Source organism: Canis lupus, chromosome X, assembly GCF_048164855.1.
Source record: "Canis lupus baileyi chromosome X, mCanLup2.hap1, whole genome shotgun sequence".
Lineage (NCBI taxonomy): Eukaryota > Metazoa > Chordata > Mammalia > Carnivora > Canidae > Canis > Canis lupus.
In genome coordinates this window covers 89,044,369-89,067,774 of record NC_132876.1, presented here as the reverse complement: position 1 = coordinate 89,067,774, position 23,406 = coordinate 89,044,369, and the positions used below count along the sequence as shown (strand labels likewise).

Below are 23,406 nucleotides of genomic sequence, written 5' to 3'. Positions count from 1 at the left end.
CATCCCAGAAATTCTGGTGTGTTGTTGTTTCATTTTCATTCACTTTAAAATACTTTTTAATTTCCCTTTTGGTTTCTTCTTTGATCCAAAGGTTATTTAGAACTGTGTTATTTAGTTCTCACATGCTTGGGGAGTTTCCCCAAGGTTTTTCTGTTATTCATTTTCAATTTAACTGCAATGTGAATTGAGAATTATACCTTTTTTAAAAAAGATTTATTTATTTGTTTGTTTGTTTATTTATTTATTTATTTATTTATTTATGATGGGGGGGAGAGAGAGAAAGGCAGAGACACAGGAGGAGGGAGAAACAGGCTCCATGCCGGGAGCCTGACATGGGACTTGATCTCGGGACTCCAGAATCGCACCCTGGGCCAAAGGCAGGCGCTAAACCGCTGAGCCACCCAGGGATCCCCTGAGAATTATACTTTGATATTAACACAGCCACTCCAGCTGCCTTTTGATTAATGCTATCATAATATATCTTCTTCCATCCTTTAACTTTGAAACTATTTGTCTTTATGTATAGAACAATTCTTGCAGGCAATATATATAGTTGGGTCTGCCCCCACACCCCATCTGACAATCTCTGCTTCTTAATCTGGGGGAATTTAAACTATCTGCATTTCATAGTATTATTGATACACTCAGGTATAAATATATCTTCCTGCTATTTAATTTCTTTTTTTTAAAGATTTTATTTATTTATTCATGAGAGACACGGAGAGAGAGAGACACAAGCAGAGGGAGAAGCAGGCTCCATGCAGGAAGCCTGATGCGGGACTCGATCCCAGGTCTCCAGGATCATACCCTAAGCCAAAGGCCGATGCTCAATCGCTGAGCCATCCAGGCATTCCTATTTAATTTCTTTTTTTTTTCCATCTGTTCTATGCTCTCTTTTTCTTTTCTGCCTTCTTTTGGGTTAGCTTATTTTTATTCTATTTTCTCTCCTGTGTTGTCTGATTAGCTATAATTCGGTTTTGTTTCAGTGGTTGCTTTAGCATTTATGGTATGCATCTTTAACTTATCATAGTCTACCTTCAAGTGATATTATACAATGTCACATGTAGTATAAGAACCTTTTAACAGTATAGTTCCACTTCCTTTCTCCTGACCTTTGTGTTACAGTTATACATCTTACTTTTACATGTAACAAGCCCCCAAACACAATGCTGTTAGTTTTGTTTAAACTGCCAATTATCTTTTAAAGAGATTTAAATGACAAGGATGTCCTTTAACATTTTATTCTGTAGGTCTACTGAATTCTTTCAGTTTTGGTATGTCTGAAAATGCTTCTATTTTGCCTTTAGTTTTCGAAACATACCTTTGCTAAGTTTCAAAATCTAAGATAAACCCTCTCAAGGTTGTTTTTCCTTCCAGTACTTTAAAGACACTGTTCTTTTCAATTGTATTATTTTTGATAAGAAGTCTGATGCCATTCTTATCTTTGTTCCTCTATATGTAACATTATTTTTATCTGTTTTTAAGATCTTTTTTTATTATGGGTTCTAAACCCTTTAAGATGTACCCTGGTGCTGTTTTCTGATGCTTCCTGGGTTTGGGGTTCATTGTGATCTTGCACCTGCAGATTTATAGTTTTCATCAAGTTTGGGATGTTTTCATCCATTATTTCTTCAAATATCCTTTCTCTTCTTCATTCTCTTCTTTATAGAATCCAATTAACCATATGTTAGGCTGTCTGAAGTTGTCCTAGAGCTCAGTGATGCTTTTTACTCTTTTGAAAGAGAGAGTGAGAGTGAGAGAGAGAGAGAGAGCACACACAAGTGGGGGTGGGGCAAAAGGGGAGGGAGAAAGAGAATTTTAAGCAGGCTCCACAACTGGCATGGAGCACGATGAGGGGCTTGATCTCATGACCCTGAGATCATGACCTGAGCTGAAATCAGGAGTTGGACGCTTAACTCACTGACCTACCCAGGCACCTCTGCTTTTTTCATTTTTAAAAATTCTTTTTTTTTGTATTTCATTTTAGATAGTTTCTATTGCTATATCTTTGAGTTCACTAATTTTTTCTTCCCAATTGTCTGATCTGCTATTAATATCAGTTTATTTTTTTGTTAATTCTAATATCTTTGTCAGTTCTGTCAGTTGACTGATTATTCACCACATTATAGGTCACATTTCTCCTTTTCTTTACATGCCATTAGTAATCTTTGATTCAATGCCTGACATTGTGAATTTTATCTTGCTGCATGCTAGATGTTTTTTATTCCTCTAAGTATTCTTAGGCTTTGTTCTGGGATATAGTTCACTTACTTAGGTCAATTAGTCCAATCCTTTGGGTCTTGCTTTCATGATTTGTTAGGCAGGTCTTGAGCACCTTTGAGCCTGAAGCGAATTATTCCTCATTATTGAGATAAGATCTTCCTAAGTGGGCAGCCTGAGTGGCTCAGCGGTTTAGCGCCTGCCTTCAGCCCAGGGCCTGACCCTGGAATCCTGGGATCGAGTCCCACGTCGGGCTCCCTGCATGGAGCCTGCTTCTCCCTCTGCCTGTGTCTCTGCCTCTCATGAATAAATAAATAAAATCTTAAAAAAAAAAAGATCTTCCTAAGTACTCTATACAATGCTCCATGAATTTGTTTTCCAGTCTGGCTGGTGGTTAACAGGCAGTGCGTTTTGGGTACTGTTCCCTCTAATTTTTTTGGATGGTCTTTCCTTGGCAGCTTCCTCTCATAAATGCACTGATCATAATTTAGATGAATACTTCAGAGACACCCTCTACAGATCTCTGGGGTTCTCTCTCTGTGCACCTCTTCTTTAGTCCTCTGTCCTATGCCTAGATCTCCTTGGATTCTCAGTTCTGTCTCCTCAATTCAGGGTATCTGCTTGCTCTGCCTCAGTTCTCCCTTTCTATGCTATGGCCTCAAGTCAGAAGGCTGGACAGTCATAGGGCTCAGCCTGTTTGCTTCCTGCCTCTTAGGGATCATTTTCCTTTGTTGTCTGATATCCAATGTCTTGAAAACTGTTCTTCCATGTAATTGTGTTTGTTTTTAAATTTTTTTGGTTATTTCAGGTGAGAGGGTAAATCTGGTCCTTGTTACTCCATCTTGGCCAGAAGTAGAAGCTCCACATATTTAATGCCAGACTACTAGTCTATAGAGATTATTTTTGTTTTCCTATTATTCTCTATTATAAGATAAACTTTCATAACATATTTTTCTTTGTACTAGACCTGGCTGATCCTAAAAATCACATGGGAACCTTTTAAATAATACTGTCTTTTAAACTCACTTTTTGGATTTAGAGTCAGGAAGTCTGGAATGGAGCCCAGAAATCTGTATTTTTAACAAGTTCCCTTGGTGAAAACTGGTCTTGAATTTGAGATGATTAGGGGTAGGGGGACTGTCTTATCTTCTTCATTAGAGAATAACACTCTGTTGGAAAGCTTCATGAAAATATTTGAGCCTTTATAATTTACATTCTGAATCTGTACAATTCCACAAAATGTAACTTTGCTTGGTTCATATTTTACAGTTCTTAGAAGTGGTAGGTAAGCAATGTGAAAAACTGGTATATTAAAATGTTTCTAGTCCCAACATTTAACTGTAATGTTCAAGTTTCATTTCCAACTTGTATATTCAATCAGCATGTACAGTTACCAAGAGAGGTGTTCCTGGAAAAAGGCTGTAAATTAATGTATAACTCAGATCTAATTTCATAAGGGAAATGACAGCATGAAGGGGTTTCAGCCTTGAAATTAATAAATTAATGTATTAATTCAAACAACATTACTGTGATTCTGTTATGTGGACAAGCACTCTGCTAGGCACCTAATGAATGAGACTATTCATTAGTGAATAGAAAATAGTGATGAGACAGACAGGGGCCTCTCATGACTAGGGGGAAGTAATGGGAGTGTATCACCCTTGCAGGGTGAATCTAACATAATTGGACACGTTATAGGGGTCCCCAAAGCAAAACAGATCACATAGGCATGTCTTGCACAGTAATATAATGCTTTTAATAAGACAATTTGCTAAGCAAACGAAGCTGTATTAAATTTAACAGAGAACTGTACTCTATTATTGAAAATATCCATTTTACAACAAATTATTCCTATTTTTATGGCAACCAGTCAGAAGGAGAACACATACCTTCAGTAGGATCAAAGAACAGAGAAGGGCTTTTTTAAGGAGACTTTTAGGGGAGACTCAAGGCCATTTTATGCTTTCTGAAAAAAGTAACCCAGGGATATGCTTTAATTCAGTCTATGGTGTTTAGGTAGTGAGCCTCCATACAAAAGATCAAACAAATGTCATCAGGCTGCTTTAGAATATGATGATCACAGGACACTTCTGGGCCTCCTTCTTGTGGTCCCTTCCAGCTTTCCTGTCTGTTTTGCTTGGCTGAACGACACCCCTTCTCCTTGCCTCTTGGACACAGTCTTCTCTCCTCTATAGCTTTATCCTAATTGTTCTTGTTTAGCAAACTGTGCTAAACTGCATATTTACTTACTTAATGTTGGCAGTCCTGTGGAAAGTGAGCTCTGAGAAGGGGCTGTGTCTTATCTGTCACTACATCACTGGCATCCAATACAGTGATCTGTGCATAGTAGGCACTTAAACATTTGCTAAATGAGTGGATGGACATATAAAATGAATAAGTGGATATTAGACTTTTGGAGCTGGGTGTGATCTTGGGGGTCATTTAGTCAAGTATGCTTCTGGCAGTAATTGCTAAACAAAGTATGAGCAGACTTGAAGTGATCTGCCCAAAGCACCCAAAAGTTGCTACTGCTTGTGCTCTTAAGCCGAAGGGTTGTTTGGATGTCACCAAAAAGGGGTGAAGTGACTTACAGGTCCCCTTCCTGCTGCAAGTGCTGGGTAGTACAGTAAAAGTGGCAAAGATCAGTACATGAGAATTACAACCTGAAACATCTAGAGTTCAGAGTTCTCTGGAAATCGTAGTCAGAGAAATCACTGCTTTGTAGCTCTTCCTTTAATCTGGAAAGCAACTGGGCAACTTTCTTAAGTAAGGAATTTGTGTTTTCTATACCCCAATATCCATTTTCTTTGCTCTGAGGGAAAGATATGAATGTGTAAGTTTGAATGCTTCCCCACCCCAAAGATAGGATTCTTCCCCCAAACATGGTACTTTTCCAATAGCCTTTATCTCAATGGGTAGCATTACTATCCATGTGGTTGTGAACATATAAAGCTTAAGGGACATCCTTGGTAACGGCTTCTCCCCCAGTCCCCTAGTCAATCTCTTATCCAAGTCTATTGATTTTGCTCTTTTGTTCACTTCTTTCCATTTGGTATCTGTGCCTCTAGCTCCTAGTTCCATCTGCTCTCCCTGGTCCAGAGGCAATAACCTCTTCTCTGGTCTCCCTACGACCTCTCTCTAATCTATTCTCCGGAGAGAGTCTTTCTAAAATGCAAATCTGATCTTCTCTCCCTGCTTGAAACTCTTCAAGAGCCTCTCACTGTTTTTGAGATAAAGAACAGAATCCTTAACATGTCTTTCAACATTCTTATGTCCTGATCCTGCCAGGCACTGTTTTCTATACTGCAAGCCATGGTGCCCCCTTTCCACTCTGAAACTCTGATAAGAGTCTTTCTTATTACCAGGATTTGGCACACTTGGTTGGCCTGGATGGTCTCCACTCTGCCCTCCCACCTCATACCCCACTTTGCTCAGTTAATACCACAGAGCCTTTCCCTCGATATTCCCCATCTCCCAGGATTTTGTGAGAATGAGGCAGGCTCAGCATCAATTTTATTCTGATGCTGTTCCTATACCTGGAGAAAATGAATCCACTTAAATTAGTGTGAATGGAAGGAATATTATTTTAGTGACATCACTCAGTTCTTTGAATGCTTTCCAAATTAGTCTTCCTCTCATTTTGTTAAAGGCAAATATCTTATAAAAGGATGCTTTTCACAATGTCGTTAGACATTTGCTTTTTCAATACCAGTATTTCAAATTGTGCCTCAGAGGTTTTTACTGGAGTAATGTACCAGGTATGTCCTTTTTTGGTGGAGCTACAGAGCATTTGTGAAAGGAGAGGTGGGGGGTGGCCTTAGGCATGGCATCAGGTAGAAAAATTCTGGGTGCAGGTTGGGAGGTGGTGGTGGAGGAGCTGGAAAGGGAAGGCTTTTAAACTATCCCTCCCCTCCTTCCCTCTTAGTAGTGTAGGTTGAAGTTGCTTAGGCTGGGATTTTAGAGTCTAGAAACTTTCTTTTTCTACTTACCATGGGCTCATCTGTGTTCTTTTGGAACTGGACCAGGCGGACTCTGGTCACATTCTCCATATCCATATCTCCGTTTGCGCTTTCTGGAGAATCACCATTTAAATAGGGAGAGGTGGGAGGAGGTGTGACCCTCAATGCTTCATCGCTGTAAACTTCATGTGCCACTACATCATGAGTCTGAAGTAAGGCCTGGTATTTTATGAAGAAAGTAAAATATTAATAAAAGTACTATTTCAGCAGAAATGTGTTATTTCAAATGCAGGCAGACATAATGCAGTTTCAAACAATTTAGTAGAAAGAATCATCTGTAAATAGAGGTGGCAGATTTGGGCTTAGGCTTAGGATGGGAACAAATTTAAAAAGAAACAATGCAATAATTGGTGTTTTGAACAACTATCTTTCTGGGTGGTATTAACCAATAACTCTTTTGTATAACCCAAAGGATGAAGATAATTTATAATATGACTTAGTAAAAGAAATGAAAATACACACCACTGTGCCTGAAAAAATGTAGTTTTTCAAAATCTCACATATGATATAGAGCTCAAAGTCTAAATCTATGTAATGTTTTTGTTTTTATTTTTTGGAGCACTTGCTGAAATGAAAAATAAGATGACAATTACTATTACGAATGGTTTTGCAAAGTCTGTTAACAAAGAAGTGATTTCTTTGTATTGATACCTGCATATGTCATATCTTGGTGAAACTGGATAATAAGGATCCCTGGTTTCCCTAAAAGAGGATATTTTTCTACTTACTGTACTTTTTTGTGTCATCATAAAAGTTTTCATAGCCACGGATATTTGAACATTTCTACTTCAAAGAGAATTTTATGGCTGAATATCAGTACGTTTGGAGCTTTGCACAGATTATATTTTCTTGTGTGTTAACTATAAACTCAGTTCTATTTTCATCTGTGATCTGTGTGGTAATGAAATATCCGGAGATAATGAAATGCAATTAAAATTGCTTTAAAAGTAAACCCTTAGCATCTCAAATTAAGTGATTTAATTAAAAAGCTTATCAAAGTCATGACTTGGCTATTTTAATTTTAAAGGCATGCATACAAGGCAAAAATAAAAAGGTAACAATGCAGTAAAATCATAAAGAAGGTGATGCTGATCTGTCATCAACAAAGCATATGCTTGGAGCAATAAATGCATTTGGATTACTAAAGGAAATGGCAGCTAGTTTCAAGATCTTAGAGGGCTGGTCTAAACTGTGGTCTGGGTGAGGGGGCATTAAGCAGTGCAGAGCTTTGGAGCAGGGCTCCACACAAGCTCTAGGGACCTTGGCTGCCGAATTGGCCTCCCTCCTTTAATTCTTATCCCCACCAGAATCCATTCTCTGCACATCAGCCCCAGGATGTCTCAAGTGCATATCTGATCATATTTTCCTGCTTGCAGCCACTTGGTGTTGCCCTACTCCAATCAGGAGAAAATCTGGACTCCTTACCATGGCCTGGAAGACCTGACTTGGTCGTCTGGCCTCTGTCAACCTCTGCTAGCTCTTCTTCTTCTTCTTCTTCTTTTTTTTTTTTAAGATTTTACTTGTTTGAGAGAGTGAGAGAGCATACCCACAAACAGGCAGAGGGGACAGAGGGAGAGGGAGAAATAGACTCACTGCTGAGCAGGGAGCCTGAAGTGGGGCTCGATCCCAGGACCCTGAGATCATGACCTGAGCCAAGCAGATGCTTAACTGACTGAGCCACCCAGGCGCCCCTCTCCTAGCTCTTCTCATACCAGTCCCTCCCTTGTTTGTTGTATCCCAGCCATGATGGCCTTACTTCCATACTTTGATCCTGCAGAGCTCCTTCCTGCCTCTGGGCCTTTGCATTTGCTCTTCCCCAATGCTTGGATGTTCAGACGGCTGGGTTCTCTCAGATAACAATTCTTAGCTCACGTGTTAAGTCCTCAGAGGGACTTCGCCCTGGCTACCTAAAGTAGCCCCAGCTTTACTATCATCTCTGCTCCGTTATCCCTTGTTTTTCTTCATAGTTATTATTACTATATGAAATTACCTGGCTTACTTGTTTACTGTCTGTCTCTAGTCCACCTATCCATCCTGTACCCCACTTATCCATCCTGTATCCCAGCCCCACCTGAATGGACATCCCACGAGGGCAGGGACCCTGTCTGTTCTATTCACCACCATTCTTAGTGTCTGGCATCATGCCTGCACACAATAGGCATTCACATATTTGGTGAGCAAATGAAAATGTTTTTTTCAGCATCTATCTAGGTATTCAGAAATTATAAGGATTATTTATTATTTCTGAAACCATTTGCTAATAGCAATGCATATACTAACTTCTCTCTGACTTCAGAAAAGCAAAATAAATTAAGGCTTCAAAGGTGGGTAAGTTGTGAAACATGGGGATGTCTGAGCTTTAATGATTTTGAAAGAAAAAAAAGCTAAACCTTAAGAAAAGGCTCTTATTTGGGTAAATGTTAATTTCTTTACTCAGCTTCTGTCAAATCTGAAAGATCTACTGGTCTCAAATGGTCCTATATCATCCTGTGAACTGCACTGAGGTGACTTAGCAACTTACAGACAGGCATTGTCTGTTAAAATGTACACGTTTCTATCTATGGGAAGCACACTGCACAGCACAGGGCAGTTGACAGGAGGTTAACCTTTCTGCCGATGGGCAGGTTCCTAATCTATTCAATATTTTGCTGAGAACTTACTATGTGCCCTGCACGTGATAAGACACTATGGAGGAGGGATCCCTGGGTGGTGCAGCGGTTTGGCGCCTGCCTTTGGCCCAGGGCGCGATCCTGGAGACCCAGGATCGAGTCCCACATCGGGCTCCCGGTGCATGGAGCCTGCTTCTCCCTCTGCCTGTGTCTCTGCCTCTCTCTCTCTCTCTCTGTGACTATCATAAATAAATAAAAAATTAAAAAAAATAAAAGAAAAAAAAAGAAAAAAAAAGACACTATGGAGGAAACTAATAATGTTCATTAGCTAGCATTTATTAGACATCAAGCACATGTCAGGCACTGTGCTAAGCATGGTAATGTACATCTACGTAAGTTTTCCAACTCTGTGAGTTTGGCTCAGAGAGTCAGAGTTCACAGAGCTAGGGCAGCAAGGCTGGAGTTCAATCCCAGGTCCATCTGAACCCAGAGCTTTCACCAATTTTATTGACATAAGACATAAAGGAGAATTAATTATAACCTGGGGAAACATGGCCTACATATGTGAAACAATCAGGAACAATATTAAGGGTAATTAACTCCCGATATTTGTGATTTCTCAAACTTGAGGATACTATGAAGGCCTATAGTCTCTTCATTTTCCTGATCTGTGAAACAAATAACAACCATTAGATGAGACCACAAGTTCAATGAGGACAACAAAGCTGAGCTGAGATGTGCTCATTCACTAGTGAAGGGACCTGCTCCAGCAGGCTTCATGGATTAGAATGTTCTACAGGTGAATACGAGCAAGTGTAGAAGGAATCTCAGAAGAGAAAGGTCAATGTGGATGGCAGAAATGTTATGAGACTTTGACAGCAGAGGCAGGATTTGAGCTGAGTCCTTTGTTTACACACCTAAGTTGTAATAATGTGCTCACCCACAGGTGGAGAGCATGATTTGCTGTAACCCACTGGAGAGAGCTGCTGTCATAGGGGAACCAAGTGAAATACTATCAAGGATTATACTTGATTGAGTTTAGGTTCAGGGCTTGGGTGGGAGAATTAGGGTGAATACGGTAATTGGCTCTTTCTTAGTCCTCACTTTGAGAACAAAATTCTGTTTTGATGGCTGGGTTAAAGTTTTAAAAACATTGTGTCATAGTAACTGGCATGATACATCTTTTATACTGTGACTGTTATTTGAAAAATTATCACCTCAATAGTAGTAATGAGATCATAGCTATGAAGTCACATTGTCTCCCAAGGGGCAGCCACCTGGATTTTCCACTCTTCCCATATAGTACACATATGCTGATGTGGTTAATGTTCTTTTTTAGATCTTAAAAAAAAAGTTTTATTTATTTAAGCAATCTCTACCCCCAATATGGGGCTCAAACTCATGATCCAGAGATCAAGAATCACATGCTCTACTGACTGAGCCAGCCAGGTGCCCCTGATGTGGCTAATTTTTTTGTGTTTTTTTTTAAAGATTTATTATTTATTTGAGTTGAGAGAGTGAGAGTGAGAGAGAGAGTGGGTGAGAATGAGTGAGGTGGAGGCAGAGGGAGAGGGAGAGAATCTCGAGGACACTCTCTGTTGAGCACAGAGCTTGATGTGGGGCTCAATCCAATGACCCTGAGATCATGGCCTAAACTGAAATCAAGAGTTGGATGCTTAACCTACTGAGTCACCCAGGCACCCCATGTGGCTGATGTCTTAAAAATGTTATATTCAACATGAATTTCCATTTGTAATCATACTTTTGAATTGCAGTTAAGTAGATAACTCTGGACCTTCTTCCACAGAAAGGTATCTCATCTATTTTGAGTTCTGTTTAGTATTATAACTGCCTAACTATAGGTGCATCTGTTCATCACTTTATTATAGGTTATTAATATAAAAGAGCTCTATTGATGGCAATAAAAAATAAAACAAATTGCTATAATTTCTCTTACTATATCCCCATTTTCCTTACAGTAGAAATGAACAAAGAAAGTTTAAAAGTTCTGCATTGTTGAGAGATGGAATTTTTCCAATAAATCACCTAGGTTCAGATAATTCTTTTTTAGTGAAAACTCACTTCAGGTTGAGTTCTCTGTGGTTTAAGTAACATATACAGTTCCAGTAACTTAAGAATTACCCTAGCAGGAAGCAAATCCCTTGTGTGATGATTTGCAACCTTAGGATAGCATCTTTATGACTGTGGCATGAAGTAAACAAAGGGGATCTTGACTTATTTCATATTACCTGATACTGTAATCTTAACAATCTGATATTATATGAGTAATGACACATCTGATGAAGATGGCCACATCTTATGAGGACTATTAAAAATTTCTTTTGAAAGTGAGGTTTTTGGTTCTATGGATGTTTAATTGGTACTCACCATGAAATGAGGTTGTGTTAAAATACGCTTTAGTTCCTTTGCATCATTATTCTCAGGGTAACATGAAATTTCTTCCAATACCTAAAAAATAAGCAAGATGTATAACAGTATAAGCAGGGTGCCAGCTTTAGAAAATATAGAATTCTTTTAAATGAAAAATTATGAATAGATTTTTGTGGCAGACAAAACAATTACTTTGGAAAAAATTCATCACTTTATTAAAGGTTATTAATATAAAAGAACTCTATTGATGGCAATAAAAAAGTAAAACAAATTGCTATAATTTCTCTGACTATATTACCCCACTATAACCTGAAAAGTTGTTGAAAAATATAAAACAAAATGACAAGTCCACAATACATATTTACTATAGGTATAAGTAAACTTAATTAATTTAATGGGAAAAAATCTCTACAAATCTTTTTCCAAACTCGCTATCAAAATGAATCTGTAATAAAAGTTAATAGCCACATTTTTTATATTAACAAAATGGTTGATTCCTTTTAGAAAGATTAAAATGACACAGGCTCAAATAAAAACCATTTTAAGAAAAGAAACACTTAAGTAATTTTCCTGCAGCCCTGGCAGAGTCAGTGTTATTCTCCACACATCTCACAGAGAGAAAACCATGCCTCTGCCAATAGCTGCTAGCATTAACTGCCAGGAATCCAAGAGAACAGTTAAAACAAAATACAAATAACAACTGAAAACTTCTCTTTCCACTCAAAAAGTTATGTTACCATCAGGATGGAGTTTAACCATTTAAAATTTGACTATGTGACAGGAGACCAGGGGTAAGCCTCTCTCTGTATTTCCCCCCGTGCCCCCAGAGTAAACATACTGTTGCGGTTCGAACTATAGATGGTTGGACTCACAGAGTAGTTAGTTATACACATTGCACTCAGTTTCCAAAGTTGAGCAGCAGGACTGGATGTCAGGGGCATACAAGTCATCCAGCCAGAGGTACCTCTCACCTCGAGGATCTTAGAGAATCTTAATACTGGGGCAGGAAGGAGCATTAAGAGATCACTTAGCCTAAGGCTTGGATTTCACAGGCATACCTCAGTACTACTCAGTCACTTTCTCAGGGAAGAAGGAAAAAGACTAAAACAAACACTCCAGGGTTTTTTTCTTATCTAAACAAACCCCTAGCAAGTGCTGGTTATGCTGTTAATTCATATTGTTTAATGAAGATAAGCAAACTGTGTATTATGCTTTGAGTTTTTCTACCAGTGAAAGGAAAGGATGAAACCATGTGTTCTCTCTGGTCCCCTGCTACTCACATAGTCTGTAATTTTAAACAGCAAGGTGTGGTCCTTTAAGTCAGAGAGAACTTCTCTTCATTGGTGCCCCTAACTGCATGGACAGGCCCAATAGCACACACCCATGGTCTTGTTTCTCAGTGAATGAGATAGTTTCCAATGCAGGTGCGTCATTTAAAATCTGGGAGGGAAGGGATTCTGTCTTTCATACACTTTCACTTAGTAGTCTCACTGTATAAAAACTGTTTTTAAAGGGAAATGTTAATTTGCATACAGACTTTTATAACATCAAAAAGGGAAGGGAAAAAAACTATGTGTCTAACAATGGAGGAATTGACAATTCATTATAATTTAGTAATAGCAAAGAAGATTTGTGCCATCATTAGAATTTATATTAATGAAGACCAACTATAAACACTGGAAAACGATTATATAATTTTAGGTAAGAAAAGATATATTTTGATTGCAGCTCTATAAAATGTATATGCAAAGAAATAAAAAATAAAATTTATATGAAATGATAGTGATTGGAAGTGTATATGCAGAAATGAAAATTACTGCGTTAGGGTGATGGGATTTTGGATGGAGTTTTATTCATCCAAACTTTCTGCGATATCATGTTTCTATAATAAAAAAGTTGGGGCGCCTGGCTGGCTCATTCTTTAGAGCATACAATTCTTGATCTTGGGCTTGTGAGTTCGAGCCCCATGTTGAATGTAGAGGTTACTTAAAGAAAAATAAAAACACATTAAAAAAAGTTAAAGTTGGTAACAGATACAGCCATGTACACTAGCCGACAATGTATAAAAATGACTTCTTTCTGAACTCAGTATACTTAATTGCTACAGATATTTATTTAACTTCCAAACACTATCACCTTAAAAAAGCAACTCAAATTTTCATAGTCCATTTCCACCAAGCACAGTAAAATTACTAATTTTTTTAAAAAAGAGAAGTACAATTGATATATTAATATGTTCAAGTTTATGTAGCAGAATCAGAACTAGAAATGGAAGCAGTGTCACCCCTGAGGATTGTCTTTCTTTCCTGTATGTAAAATGTTCAGTGATAAACTTAGAAATACTAAATCTGATTGCAATGGTCCAATTGTGACTCCAAGGAAACAACCTCTGTCTATGGCAGCAGCAATGTTTTCAATCAAGGTAGCAAATATGACACCTGGATACATTTACAAAATATATCACTTACCTCTTTGGCTCTCTGTACTGCATCACTCGGAGGATTCCTGATTTGTGGTGAAGACTTTGTGTTAATTTTGTCATACAGCTAAAAGCAAAGAAGAAAATCCAATCAACACGCATAATTCCTTGCTAAAAGTTCAGAGCTTCATGTTTATTATTTCACTAAACAATACCTCCCTCTGACAAACGCCGGCTGATGATTTCAGTGATATCCTCCCATTAATAATGTCTTACTCATTCAGTGAAACTTGTTGCAAGAGCAGTCTTACGCGTATCGTTTTAGAAAATCATCTTTAAATAGATGGTCCAGGATCCTGTCACTACAGCAGTTTCCTTTCTCATTTAAAATCCATCACTATTTCAGAATTGCAATATTTTTTTTTGCCTCTGGGAGAAGCAGCATTCAATAACAGGGATACAGAACAAAATGAAAGAACGCTTTCTGGCCAAGACATGTCTGAAAGAATTCTCACCAAAATCTAAATCTTGGGAAAGGGCAAACCCAACTCCTTCTAGGAAGGAATGTTCTCACAAAAGGTTTATGCTTGTTTCACCAGGGCTGTTTATTAACAGTATCAGTGCTGGCATCTCTCAGCAAGAAATTAAGGACATGAACTTTTTCCTTTTGAATTTGCGAATTCACAGAGCATAAGACAGTGAGAAGACTCTAAATGTATTTTGAAAACCCCACAAATCTAACTGATGCAAAATTTGACTTTCTGAAAACAATTAATTCAATTCTTTAAAGAAAAATCTCTGGAGTGGAAACGCAATTAAAATATTAATTCTACCTTAAGCCAAATGGCTCATTTGACAGTCTGCTGCGAAACATTGGAATGGATTTTGGCCAGTCTGCCACGTCTATTTCCTAATTTCTCTAAAATAGGAGGTTTTTTTGTTTTGTTTTTTTGTTTAGTTCTTTTTTCCTTCTTCCTACTATGCACCACAATGCTAATGTACAGGTCAAATACTGACTGTATACATCCTTCAGGTTACGGTTAGATTTGTTTATACTGATGCAAGATAAAGCCTTATAATTGTGTTTGGACCATACCACACATAAAAATGCCTTATGATAGATACATAAACTAATTACAAAGATGCCCAATGAGAACAATATGAAGATAGAGCAGTGACCATTTTTAAATAATGGCCTGGAGAAAGTACTGCTAAATCAGAGGTTAAATGCATAGTATAAGTAGTAAAGTGTTGTTTAAAATATACAGTTGACCCTTGAACAGCATGGGTCTGAACTGCATGGGTCTACTTGTTACAGGTTTTTTCCCCCCTCAATAAACACAGTACAGTACTTTGTACTTTATGTTCTCTTCCTTATGATATTTTTTAAAGATTGCCCCAATTACAAACTCATTAGCACTGAGTACCTATCTCTCTGTACCCTCACCAGTAGATTAGTAGTGTGTATTACCATTTTATATAAATCTATGTATCTATTTGCCAGTTTGTTAGGTGCAAGGAGTCTCTTGACAAGTTTTCTATTCTGTCCACGCTCCTTCTCCTCTAGAAATGAGAAGGGGTTTCTTTTCTTTTCTTTCTCCCTCCATCTCTCCCTTTAGTTTTAAAAGTAAGTTCTATGCCCAACATGGGACTGAAACTCATGACCCCAAGATCAAGAGTCACATGCTCTACTGACTGAGCCAGCCAGGCGCCCCTCTTACAATTTTCCTAATAAGATTTTCTTTTCTTTAGCTTAATGGTAAGAATATAGTATATAACAGGTATATAAAAACATGTGTTGATTGACTGTTTATGTCATTGGTAAGGCTTTTGGTCAACATTAGGATATTAGTAATTATGTTTTTGGGGGAGCCAGTTATATGTGGATTTTTGATTATGCAGGGGTCAGCCCCCCAATCTCTGTGTTGTTCCAAGGTCAACTGTATTAACATTTAGGGAACTAGTGATATGTGGCTGGTTTACAAAAGTTCACCCAGATCCCTGTAGAATGCAGGAGTCTTCATCCTTTGAATGCCTTCTATCTCTAAAGACTCTAAATTTTGAAATTTGGAGCTAGGGAATATATTGTCCCATAGAAATAATGTTATACATACTGTTAGGTTTCTAGACTAGCCTACAGAGATAAATGAAATACTCTTAAATGCAATATAAAATAGAAGACGAAGAACAACCCATCAAAAGTAAGGAACCAGAAATTGAAAAATTCCCTAGGTCTTATGTCAGTGTGGTTTCTTAAGGACTTGTAGCAGCACCAGCTGGAGTGGTTAAACGTAGAAATTCTTGGGCCCCACTCCTGACCTACTGACTCAGAATTTGAAAAGGGGTCCAGAAATCTGTATTTTAATAAACTCCTTAGGTATTTGGGAATCTTATGCCCAAGTGCTGACTTTTGAGAGTAACAGTAGTAGGTACCAACAATAAGAATTGCTACTTTCATCGAACACTTATTAGATGCTAGTAATTAGTCAAAATTCTTTTTTAAGGGTTATTTATTTATTCATGAGAGACACACAGAGAGAGTGGCAGAGACACAGGCAGAGGGAGAAGCAGGCTCCCCATGGGGAGTCCAATGTGGGACTCGATCCTAGGACCCCGGGATCTTGGCCTGAGCTGAAGGCAGAGGCTCAACCAGGTGAGCTACACAGGTGCCTCTGGTCAAAATTCTTAATATATATTCCCTTGTTTAACCTCAAACAACATGATCAGGTTGAGACCCTTTTTATTCCCATTTTACAGATGGGGGAACTGAGTCACAGAGTAGTAAAGAGAGAACCACTGTTCTAGCCTTACAGCCACTTCACAGGTGACATATAGGTGCCTGGAGTTTTGATACTTTTAGGGACCTGCTCCCAAAAAAGTGCTCAGACCAAATTTTCCTCTGCTCCTTTGGTCTGGCCTGATCCAGTTCATCACATATTCACCCAAAGTGAAGTGGAATAATGGTGGGACGAGGGAGAGGTTGGGTGCTTCCCATCAAGGCAGAAACAGTAGGAAGGATATAAAAGAAGGGGTCTTCTGTCTGAGGTGGGGGCACTGGGCTCTGCTCCTCTAGCTCCTAGGAGAGCCCAGGACTGGAGCAGTCCAGGCAGGCACTGATGAATCTCAACTGCCTGCTCATTAACCAAAAGGTCAAGTAAGAACCAAGGCGGGAAGCGGCAGGGAAAGGGGCTTACTTTGTCACCATCAGGAGGGATCCCTTGTTCACTCATCCATCCATCCATCCACAAACTGAGGTCCTACTATGTACTAGGCAGTGCAGTTCTATTTACTGGGGTTATGAAAATGAGACGAAGACAGTTATTGTCCTCAAAGAACTCACAAATCCCAAAGACACGTATAGCTAAAGGCCCAGAAACCTATGCCAGCTTGATCCCTTTGAACACCTGAGAGTAGTTTGGTCCCCAATTGATGTCAACTGGAAGGGATCTCAGTGAGTGAAACCCAAGTTGGGGACTACCTGGATGTGCATGCATCACATGCCAACCTTCATTTCCCTCTTCAATTTCTGTGACTGGGTTTTTGCCTTAGGGACTCAAATATTCTAGGGATACCCACAATAAATAGAAACCATCTGAGAAACGTGGCAAGGCAGGTAAAGAAAAAGTCATCAATGGAGGAAAGCTTTCATGTAACATTAGTCTTTTAAAACAGTAGTCAGACATATGCAGCTTTTCAACTTCTCATTCTTATGGATTCAAAGTTCAAGTCCAGGTGGAATTTTGTGAAGGTATGGGGGCAAGTGAGAAGTGGCTGGGTTTTGAGAACAAAGGCAGGCTGCAGCATGTATAAAGACAATCTAGAATGATGTGATTTGGGACTTCCTCTGTTGTCTTGGACCTTTAGATGGAGCCCAGAGCTAAGGCCAACAGGAAGTAAGCAGCACCAAGACTGCTAGAAAGCTGCCAGACCATTCCCCTAGGGCTTGGAAAAGGCAGCCCAGATGGTCCTTCCTTAAACACACTAATGCCCTATTCTGCCTAACAGAGGCAGAAACCTGGAGTCTGTAGGAGTCACAGGATGAGGACAATGAGTATTGGATCTCCCCTTCATTCCTGTTGGGGAGAAAGGCAGAGGGAGCGGCCTTCTTCCTCATGCCAAGTGAAGGATGGTGAACACTCCAAGACAACCAACCAGGTGCAGAAGCTGGAGGTCCAGTAGCGAGAGCTCACTGGCTCACTCTCGGGAGGGATCTTCGCTGAGGCACGGCAACTTATGAGGCCCATCTTGGTGCACCAGGTCAGAGCCCTTTGTGAGACAGAGTCCTTGGGGCAGCTTGACAGGGTGATGTTTGTGATCCCAAGTGAAAAGACACTGATGGGGATTCCTGGGTGGCTCAGCGGTTTAGCACCTGCCTTTGGCCCAGGGCGCGATCCTGGAGTCCCGGGATCGAGTCCCACATCAGGCTCCCGGCATGGAGCCTGCTTCTCCCTCCTCCTGTGTCTCTGCCCCTCTCTCTCTCTCTGTCTATCATAAATAAATCTTAAAAAAAATAGAAAAGACACTGATGCCTGCCTCTCTCCTGGCCGGAGACCACTTGGGGTAGCTCCTACCAGCAGAGTGAGGCCAGTGATAGGGCAATCCATACTTGTAGTGTATGTGTGTTTTCTGTGAGTCAAGGAGCTGCCTCAGAGTATGATCTAGCTGCAGTCATCTTGACACAAGAGGGCTACCTCCATGGAGCAAAGGGACCTGGAAGTAAGTAGCTTTGGGCTAACACTTGGGTGCAAGAGCTGAGAGGGTGCTGCCAAGGCCAGCTCTGGAGTACACTTATGATGTGGAACCCAGGACGCAGCCAACATCTGACGCCTGCAACATCAAGTGCATCGATAGCCAAAAGGGCCTTGGCTGCCTGTGGGATGGGATTCTGGAACGTATAGTTTAAGGGCTGCTTCCTCTTTTCCATGACCAGACTCTTGAGATTTTTGACATTCAGTAATAGCACCTCACAGGGGGCTGAGTACACGGGAGATGTTTAATACACATTTCTTTAAAAAATAAAGGTGTGTTTGAGCTGGTGCATAGGAACTGTAAATAGGTATTTAAAAATAATTTCAGAGTGACATAAAAATAAACAGACTGGGAATACTTCTTTCTTAGCTTGTTTCTTTAGGAACCAGATATCATTGATCTTTGGTCCTTCTTGCACAGTTAAAAACTTTCCCTCAAAATTAAGAAACCTGTTTTGACCATATTTCTTTTTTGATGTGTGTTTCAAGGCCAAGTGACTTCATCAGATTTTCAAGGTAGAAGAGGACCAACATGATTCAGCTCCTCCACTTTTGTTTTTAAGGTAATCTGCTTCTTCAGCTTCTCCATCTTAAGGAAAAAGCTGAGGTCCAGTGAGATAAATGTCACATTCAGGGTTCTGCAGCCAGAGCAGCAGGGACTAGACTGTGAACTGATGTGTCAGCCTTTCTCTCATACTGGATTTCCTTGGCTTGTATCAGATTTCAGAAATACACCAAGTCTTTGGCCAGGGAGACACTGTTAGCAAATATCTGGAGAAAGAACTGTAGAGAATGCTATTTATAGGTTGTAGGAAAAAAATATATTAAATGTGATGTGAAAGATATAAGCCAATCAACCAGAAGCCTTGCCCTGTTAAAGAATGCTGTAATTCTATATTCATTTCCTGGCCAGATAGTATGTATTTTAGGCTTTGTGGCAGTCAGGACTCTGTCAACCACACAGCCTTGCTGTTGATTCAAAGGTAGCTATTAACAATCCATAAGTGAATGGACATGGCTGTGTTTCAATAAAACTTTATTTACAAAAGCAGGTGACTGGCTGCATTTGGCCCAAGCGTTGTAGTTTGCCAACATCTGCTCAAGAAGCTTAAGTTCACGGTGGATTGAAAAGGAAAAATATATTTCCTTCTGGTATTTGGTTTCCTGAAATTTGAAGATATCAAGTGTATTTGTTTTTGAATTCTCTTTTTTTCTTTTAAAGTTTTTTTTTTTCTGAGAGAGAGAGAGAGAGAGAAAGAGAGAGAGAGAGAAAGCGTAATGGGGGGGGGGGCAGGAAGAGGGAGATAGTCTTGAGAACCTGGTGTAGACCCCGATGTGGGGTTCGATCTCATAACCCTAACATCATGGCCTGTGCCAAAAATCAAGACTCGGATGTTTAACAAACTGAGCCACCCTGGTGCTTCTTAAGTTTCTAATTTCAGTTAACATGCAGTGTTATAATAGTTTCAGGTGTACCATACAGATTTCAACAGTTGTACACATCACCTGGGGCTAATCACAGGGCCCACCTCAATCCCCCTCCCCTATTTTACCCATTCCACTGCCCACCTCACCTCCAGTAACCTTCAGTTGGAAGATAATATAATGTATTTGTAAAGCTGAGGTGTAGAAGATAAGGCAGAGGGAGAGAAGAATGTTAATAAATTATCCCTAGAGAGAAAACAAGAATGAATCTGTTACTGTTTTCCCTTTCCAATGAAGTTACCCAACTTCAGCACTTTTTGTTAACACACACACACACACACACACACACACACACACACACACACAGCCAAAATGAGGAAATGTGAACAGCTGCAAGGGGAACAGACTATTTCACACTGTCCCAGACAGGCCATTCTCTGCTTGTCTCTGGCACTGGGTCAGATATGACCACACACAACTATATGGACAGCTTAATCTTTCTGTCTTAAGAAATATAAGCACAGTTCTGTTAGGAGGGCACACTTCTATATTTGAGATGGGCTATTTTAAACAGAGCAGACTAAAGTTGGTGGTAATATTAAATTCAACTCTCCTGAGATTGTACTTTCAAACATAAGGATGAAATCAATTAAGATGTCACTTTTTATTTACATTCAACACATTAAATCAAGTTTCCTTTTTTTTTTTTTTTTAAAAAAAACATACTCCATCATATCTCATGTTCTTCTGGTTTCTAGTCCTCAAATAGAAGCTTTTCTTTTGCTCTCAGTTTATACGCAGCATTTAGCAAGTTCAACATTTAAAACGCAATGGTTGGCAGAGAACCATAAAGTTACTATCACTGGCTTATATATCCCGCTAACTTTATTTTTTTATTTTTATTTTTCTTACATATTTTAATTTAAATTCAATTTGCCAACATACAGTATAACACCCAGTGCTCATCCCATCAAGTGCCCTAGCTAACTTTAGCAGAGAGAAAACCAAACCTCAGGACCAGAATGTGTATTGGTTAGGATAAGAGTATAGCTTTTGCAATAATGAATGGGTTTGTAGAGTTGCAGGGAACTCTGCTGAAGTTCATTAGCAACCACCCTCTAGCACTTAACTTCAAAGAGACTGAAGAAGCTCCCTGCTGGAAAGGAATTCAAGTTTTCAAGAGTCAAATGTTTAGCTGCCAAGTATGTAATGAAATGTGTCTGCGATCCTAGTAAAACAGATAAGAGTGTTCATGAGTTTCCACTGCAAAACAATAATGGGAATTGAAATGACTTGCTCTGGAAAGAGTGTGTCTTATTAAGAGTTTTCTTTACAGTTTGTGAGTTGTCTGTGAAGAAGCTGGGTGATTAGAAACAAATCTCAACATCACTTCTTTTCAGTAAACCTAGCAGATCAGCTAGTGATATCCAACAGTATAGTATTTTTTATTTATTTATGATAGTCACCCAGAGAGAGAGAGAGAGAGAGAGAGAGAGGCAGAGACATAGGCAGAGGGAGAAGCAGGCTCCATGCAGCGAGCCTGACGTGGGATTCGACCCCGGGTCTCCAGGATCGTGCCCTGGGCCAAAGGCAGGCGCCAAACCGCTGCGCCACCCAGGGATCCCTATAGTATTTTTTAGAAATACATTTGAGGGCAGCCCGGGTGGCTCAGCGGTTTAGTGCCGCCTTCAGCCCAGGGCATGATCCTAGATTTCTGGGATCGAGTCCCATGTCCGGCTCCCTGCATGGAGCCTGCTTCTCCCTCTGCCTGTGTCTCTGCCTTTCTCTGTCTCTCTCATGAATAATAAATAAAATCTTTTTTTAAAAAAGAAATACATTTGAAATCTGGCAAATTGTGAGGGAAAGGAGATTCATTACAAAAATGTAAGGAACTAATATTCAACTACTGCACTGGAGCTGATTTTATAAAGTCAGAGATTGAAGAAAATCTCCCGAGATCTAAACATCTACTTTTCCTGCTCAACTTTATACATCAACTTGCTGTCTTTAGGTTAGAAATAGGAAAATGCTCTTCCAAAGATCTTTGGCATCATCAAGACACAGTCCAAACTAGGAGAAGAGCAGTGTATTTAATAGTGGTCTGGAGACTGGGTAAAGAATATACTTTTGTTTTATTTGCATACTATCCCTCCACAATTTGTACTTCATGCTAACTTTCCCTTTGAAAGGTCAGAAAACATATAAATAGCCAAATTTTATAAATCTTAAACTAAACTTCTCAACTAAAAAAGAAAAAAAAATGTCAAATCCACAAACCTAGTGACTGTAATAAAATGAGCAAGAGTTTCACTCCAGAATTTAGATTTGCCCTGGAGAAAGGTTCAGGCTGCTCTCACTATTATGGCTCAGGTTATTTTGGGTAATTAAAGTTAGAAATAGGTATCTGATGGACTGTATATTGTATTCTGTGCCCAATAAGAATGTTCCTGGAAGCCCTTGAGTCAGATGTCCTAGGAAAACTTTAGCCAATTGGTATAGCAGTGAAATGCTAAATGAAGCTTTAGAAAATCATGATGGGGGTATACATCCTTACCTGAAGTCATAAGAAGGGGCCCACCTGACTTAGTAATATGCTACTGTAGCTAAATTAATTATGAAAATTTTCTTCTGACGGCAAAAAGGAAACTGAACAATCAGTTCATATAGGCCACTTCAAGAGCTCTTGAGAGGGCCGCACAGTACTTTGGATTCTGATAGTGAAAGTACCCCAAAGGAAGGCCTCATTTGGTTTAGGTTTTAGTTGTCTGTATACAGAGCTGCTTTTGTTTCAAGCCCATTAGAACATCTCACTTCTGGGGATTTATTTTTGAAACCAAGAAATTAAGACTTGCTTGACCTCTTAGTTCAGTCTAAAAAGACTGTTCCCCCTTTGGTGGCCTAACAATATAGGCCACTGTGGCAGATTCTGGGCAATTGGCAGCTCTTTCTGAGAAACTCAAGCAGTGGCCTCAGATGACCTAACATGACTTTTCTGTCAGCCGTTTTCAGCTGGCATATAACTCTAAAATTAAGCCCAGCAAGAAACAAATCATAATGCCTATTATTGAGCAAGCAAGAGAAAGTATAAGGAAAAACCACTAGTTTGATGAGGTAGGTGGCTTTATTTTGCTTTTACTCAAGCCTTCTGAAATAGGGCACTTTTTAATATCAGATCCAAGAGTCTGCCCACCTGTGAGAAACTTCACTAGGGTATGAATTTCTTTTCCATTAAAATAGTAACATTAAAAAAGTGTTGGAGCCTCATTTCTTTTTTAATTTTTTAAATTTATTAAAAAAATTTTTAGAGTGTGTGTGCATGTGTGAGCACTCATGAATTGTGGGGAGGGGCAGAGGGAGAAGCAGACTCCTTGCTGAGCAGGGAACCCGATGTGGGGCTTGATCCCAGGACCCCGGGATCATGACCTGAGCTGAAGGCAGATTGCTTCACTGACTGAGCCACCCAGACATCCCAGAATCCCAGAAGCCTCATTTCTTAATGTGCTGTTCTGATGCATCTAGAATATTTAAATGATATTTAACTTAATGAATATCTTATTATTAATTTGCTGTTTCAA

General features: G+C 39.4%; 1 protein-coding gene across 13 annotated transcripts in view; it reads right to left on the bottom strand.

Annotated features, from left to right (window-relative positions):
* CASK (calcium/calmodulin dependent serine protein kinase) overlaps positions 1-23,406 on the bottom strand; it is a 349,933-nt gene that overhangs the window by 47,152 nt on the left and 279,375 nt on the right. For all 13 annotated transcript variants that reach the window (XM_072816975.1, XM_072816976.1, XM_072816981.1 and 10 more), the window contains 3 exons: positions 13,708-13,785; positions 11,237-11,317; positions 6,210-6,398 (listed from right to left, as the gene is read on the bottom strand). In XM_072816975.1, coding sequence (XP_072673076.1) covers positions 6,210-6,398; positions 11,237-11,317; positions 13,708-13,785 — 348 coding nt within the window. The remainder of the gene's footprint in view (positions 1-6,209; positions 6,399-11,236; positions 11,318-13,707; positions 13,786-23,406) is intronic.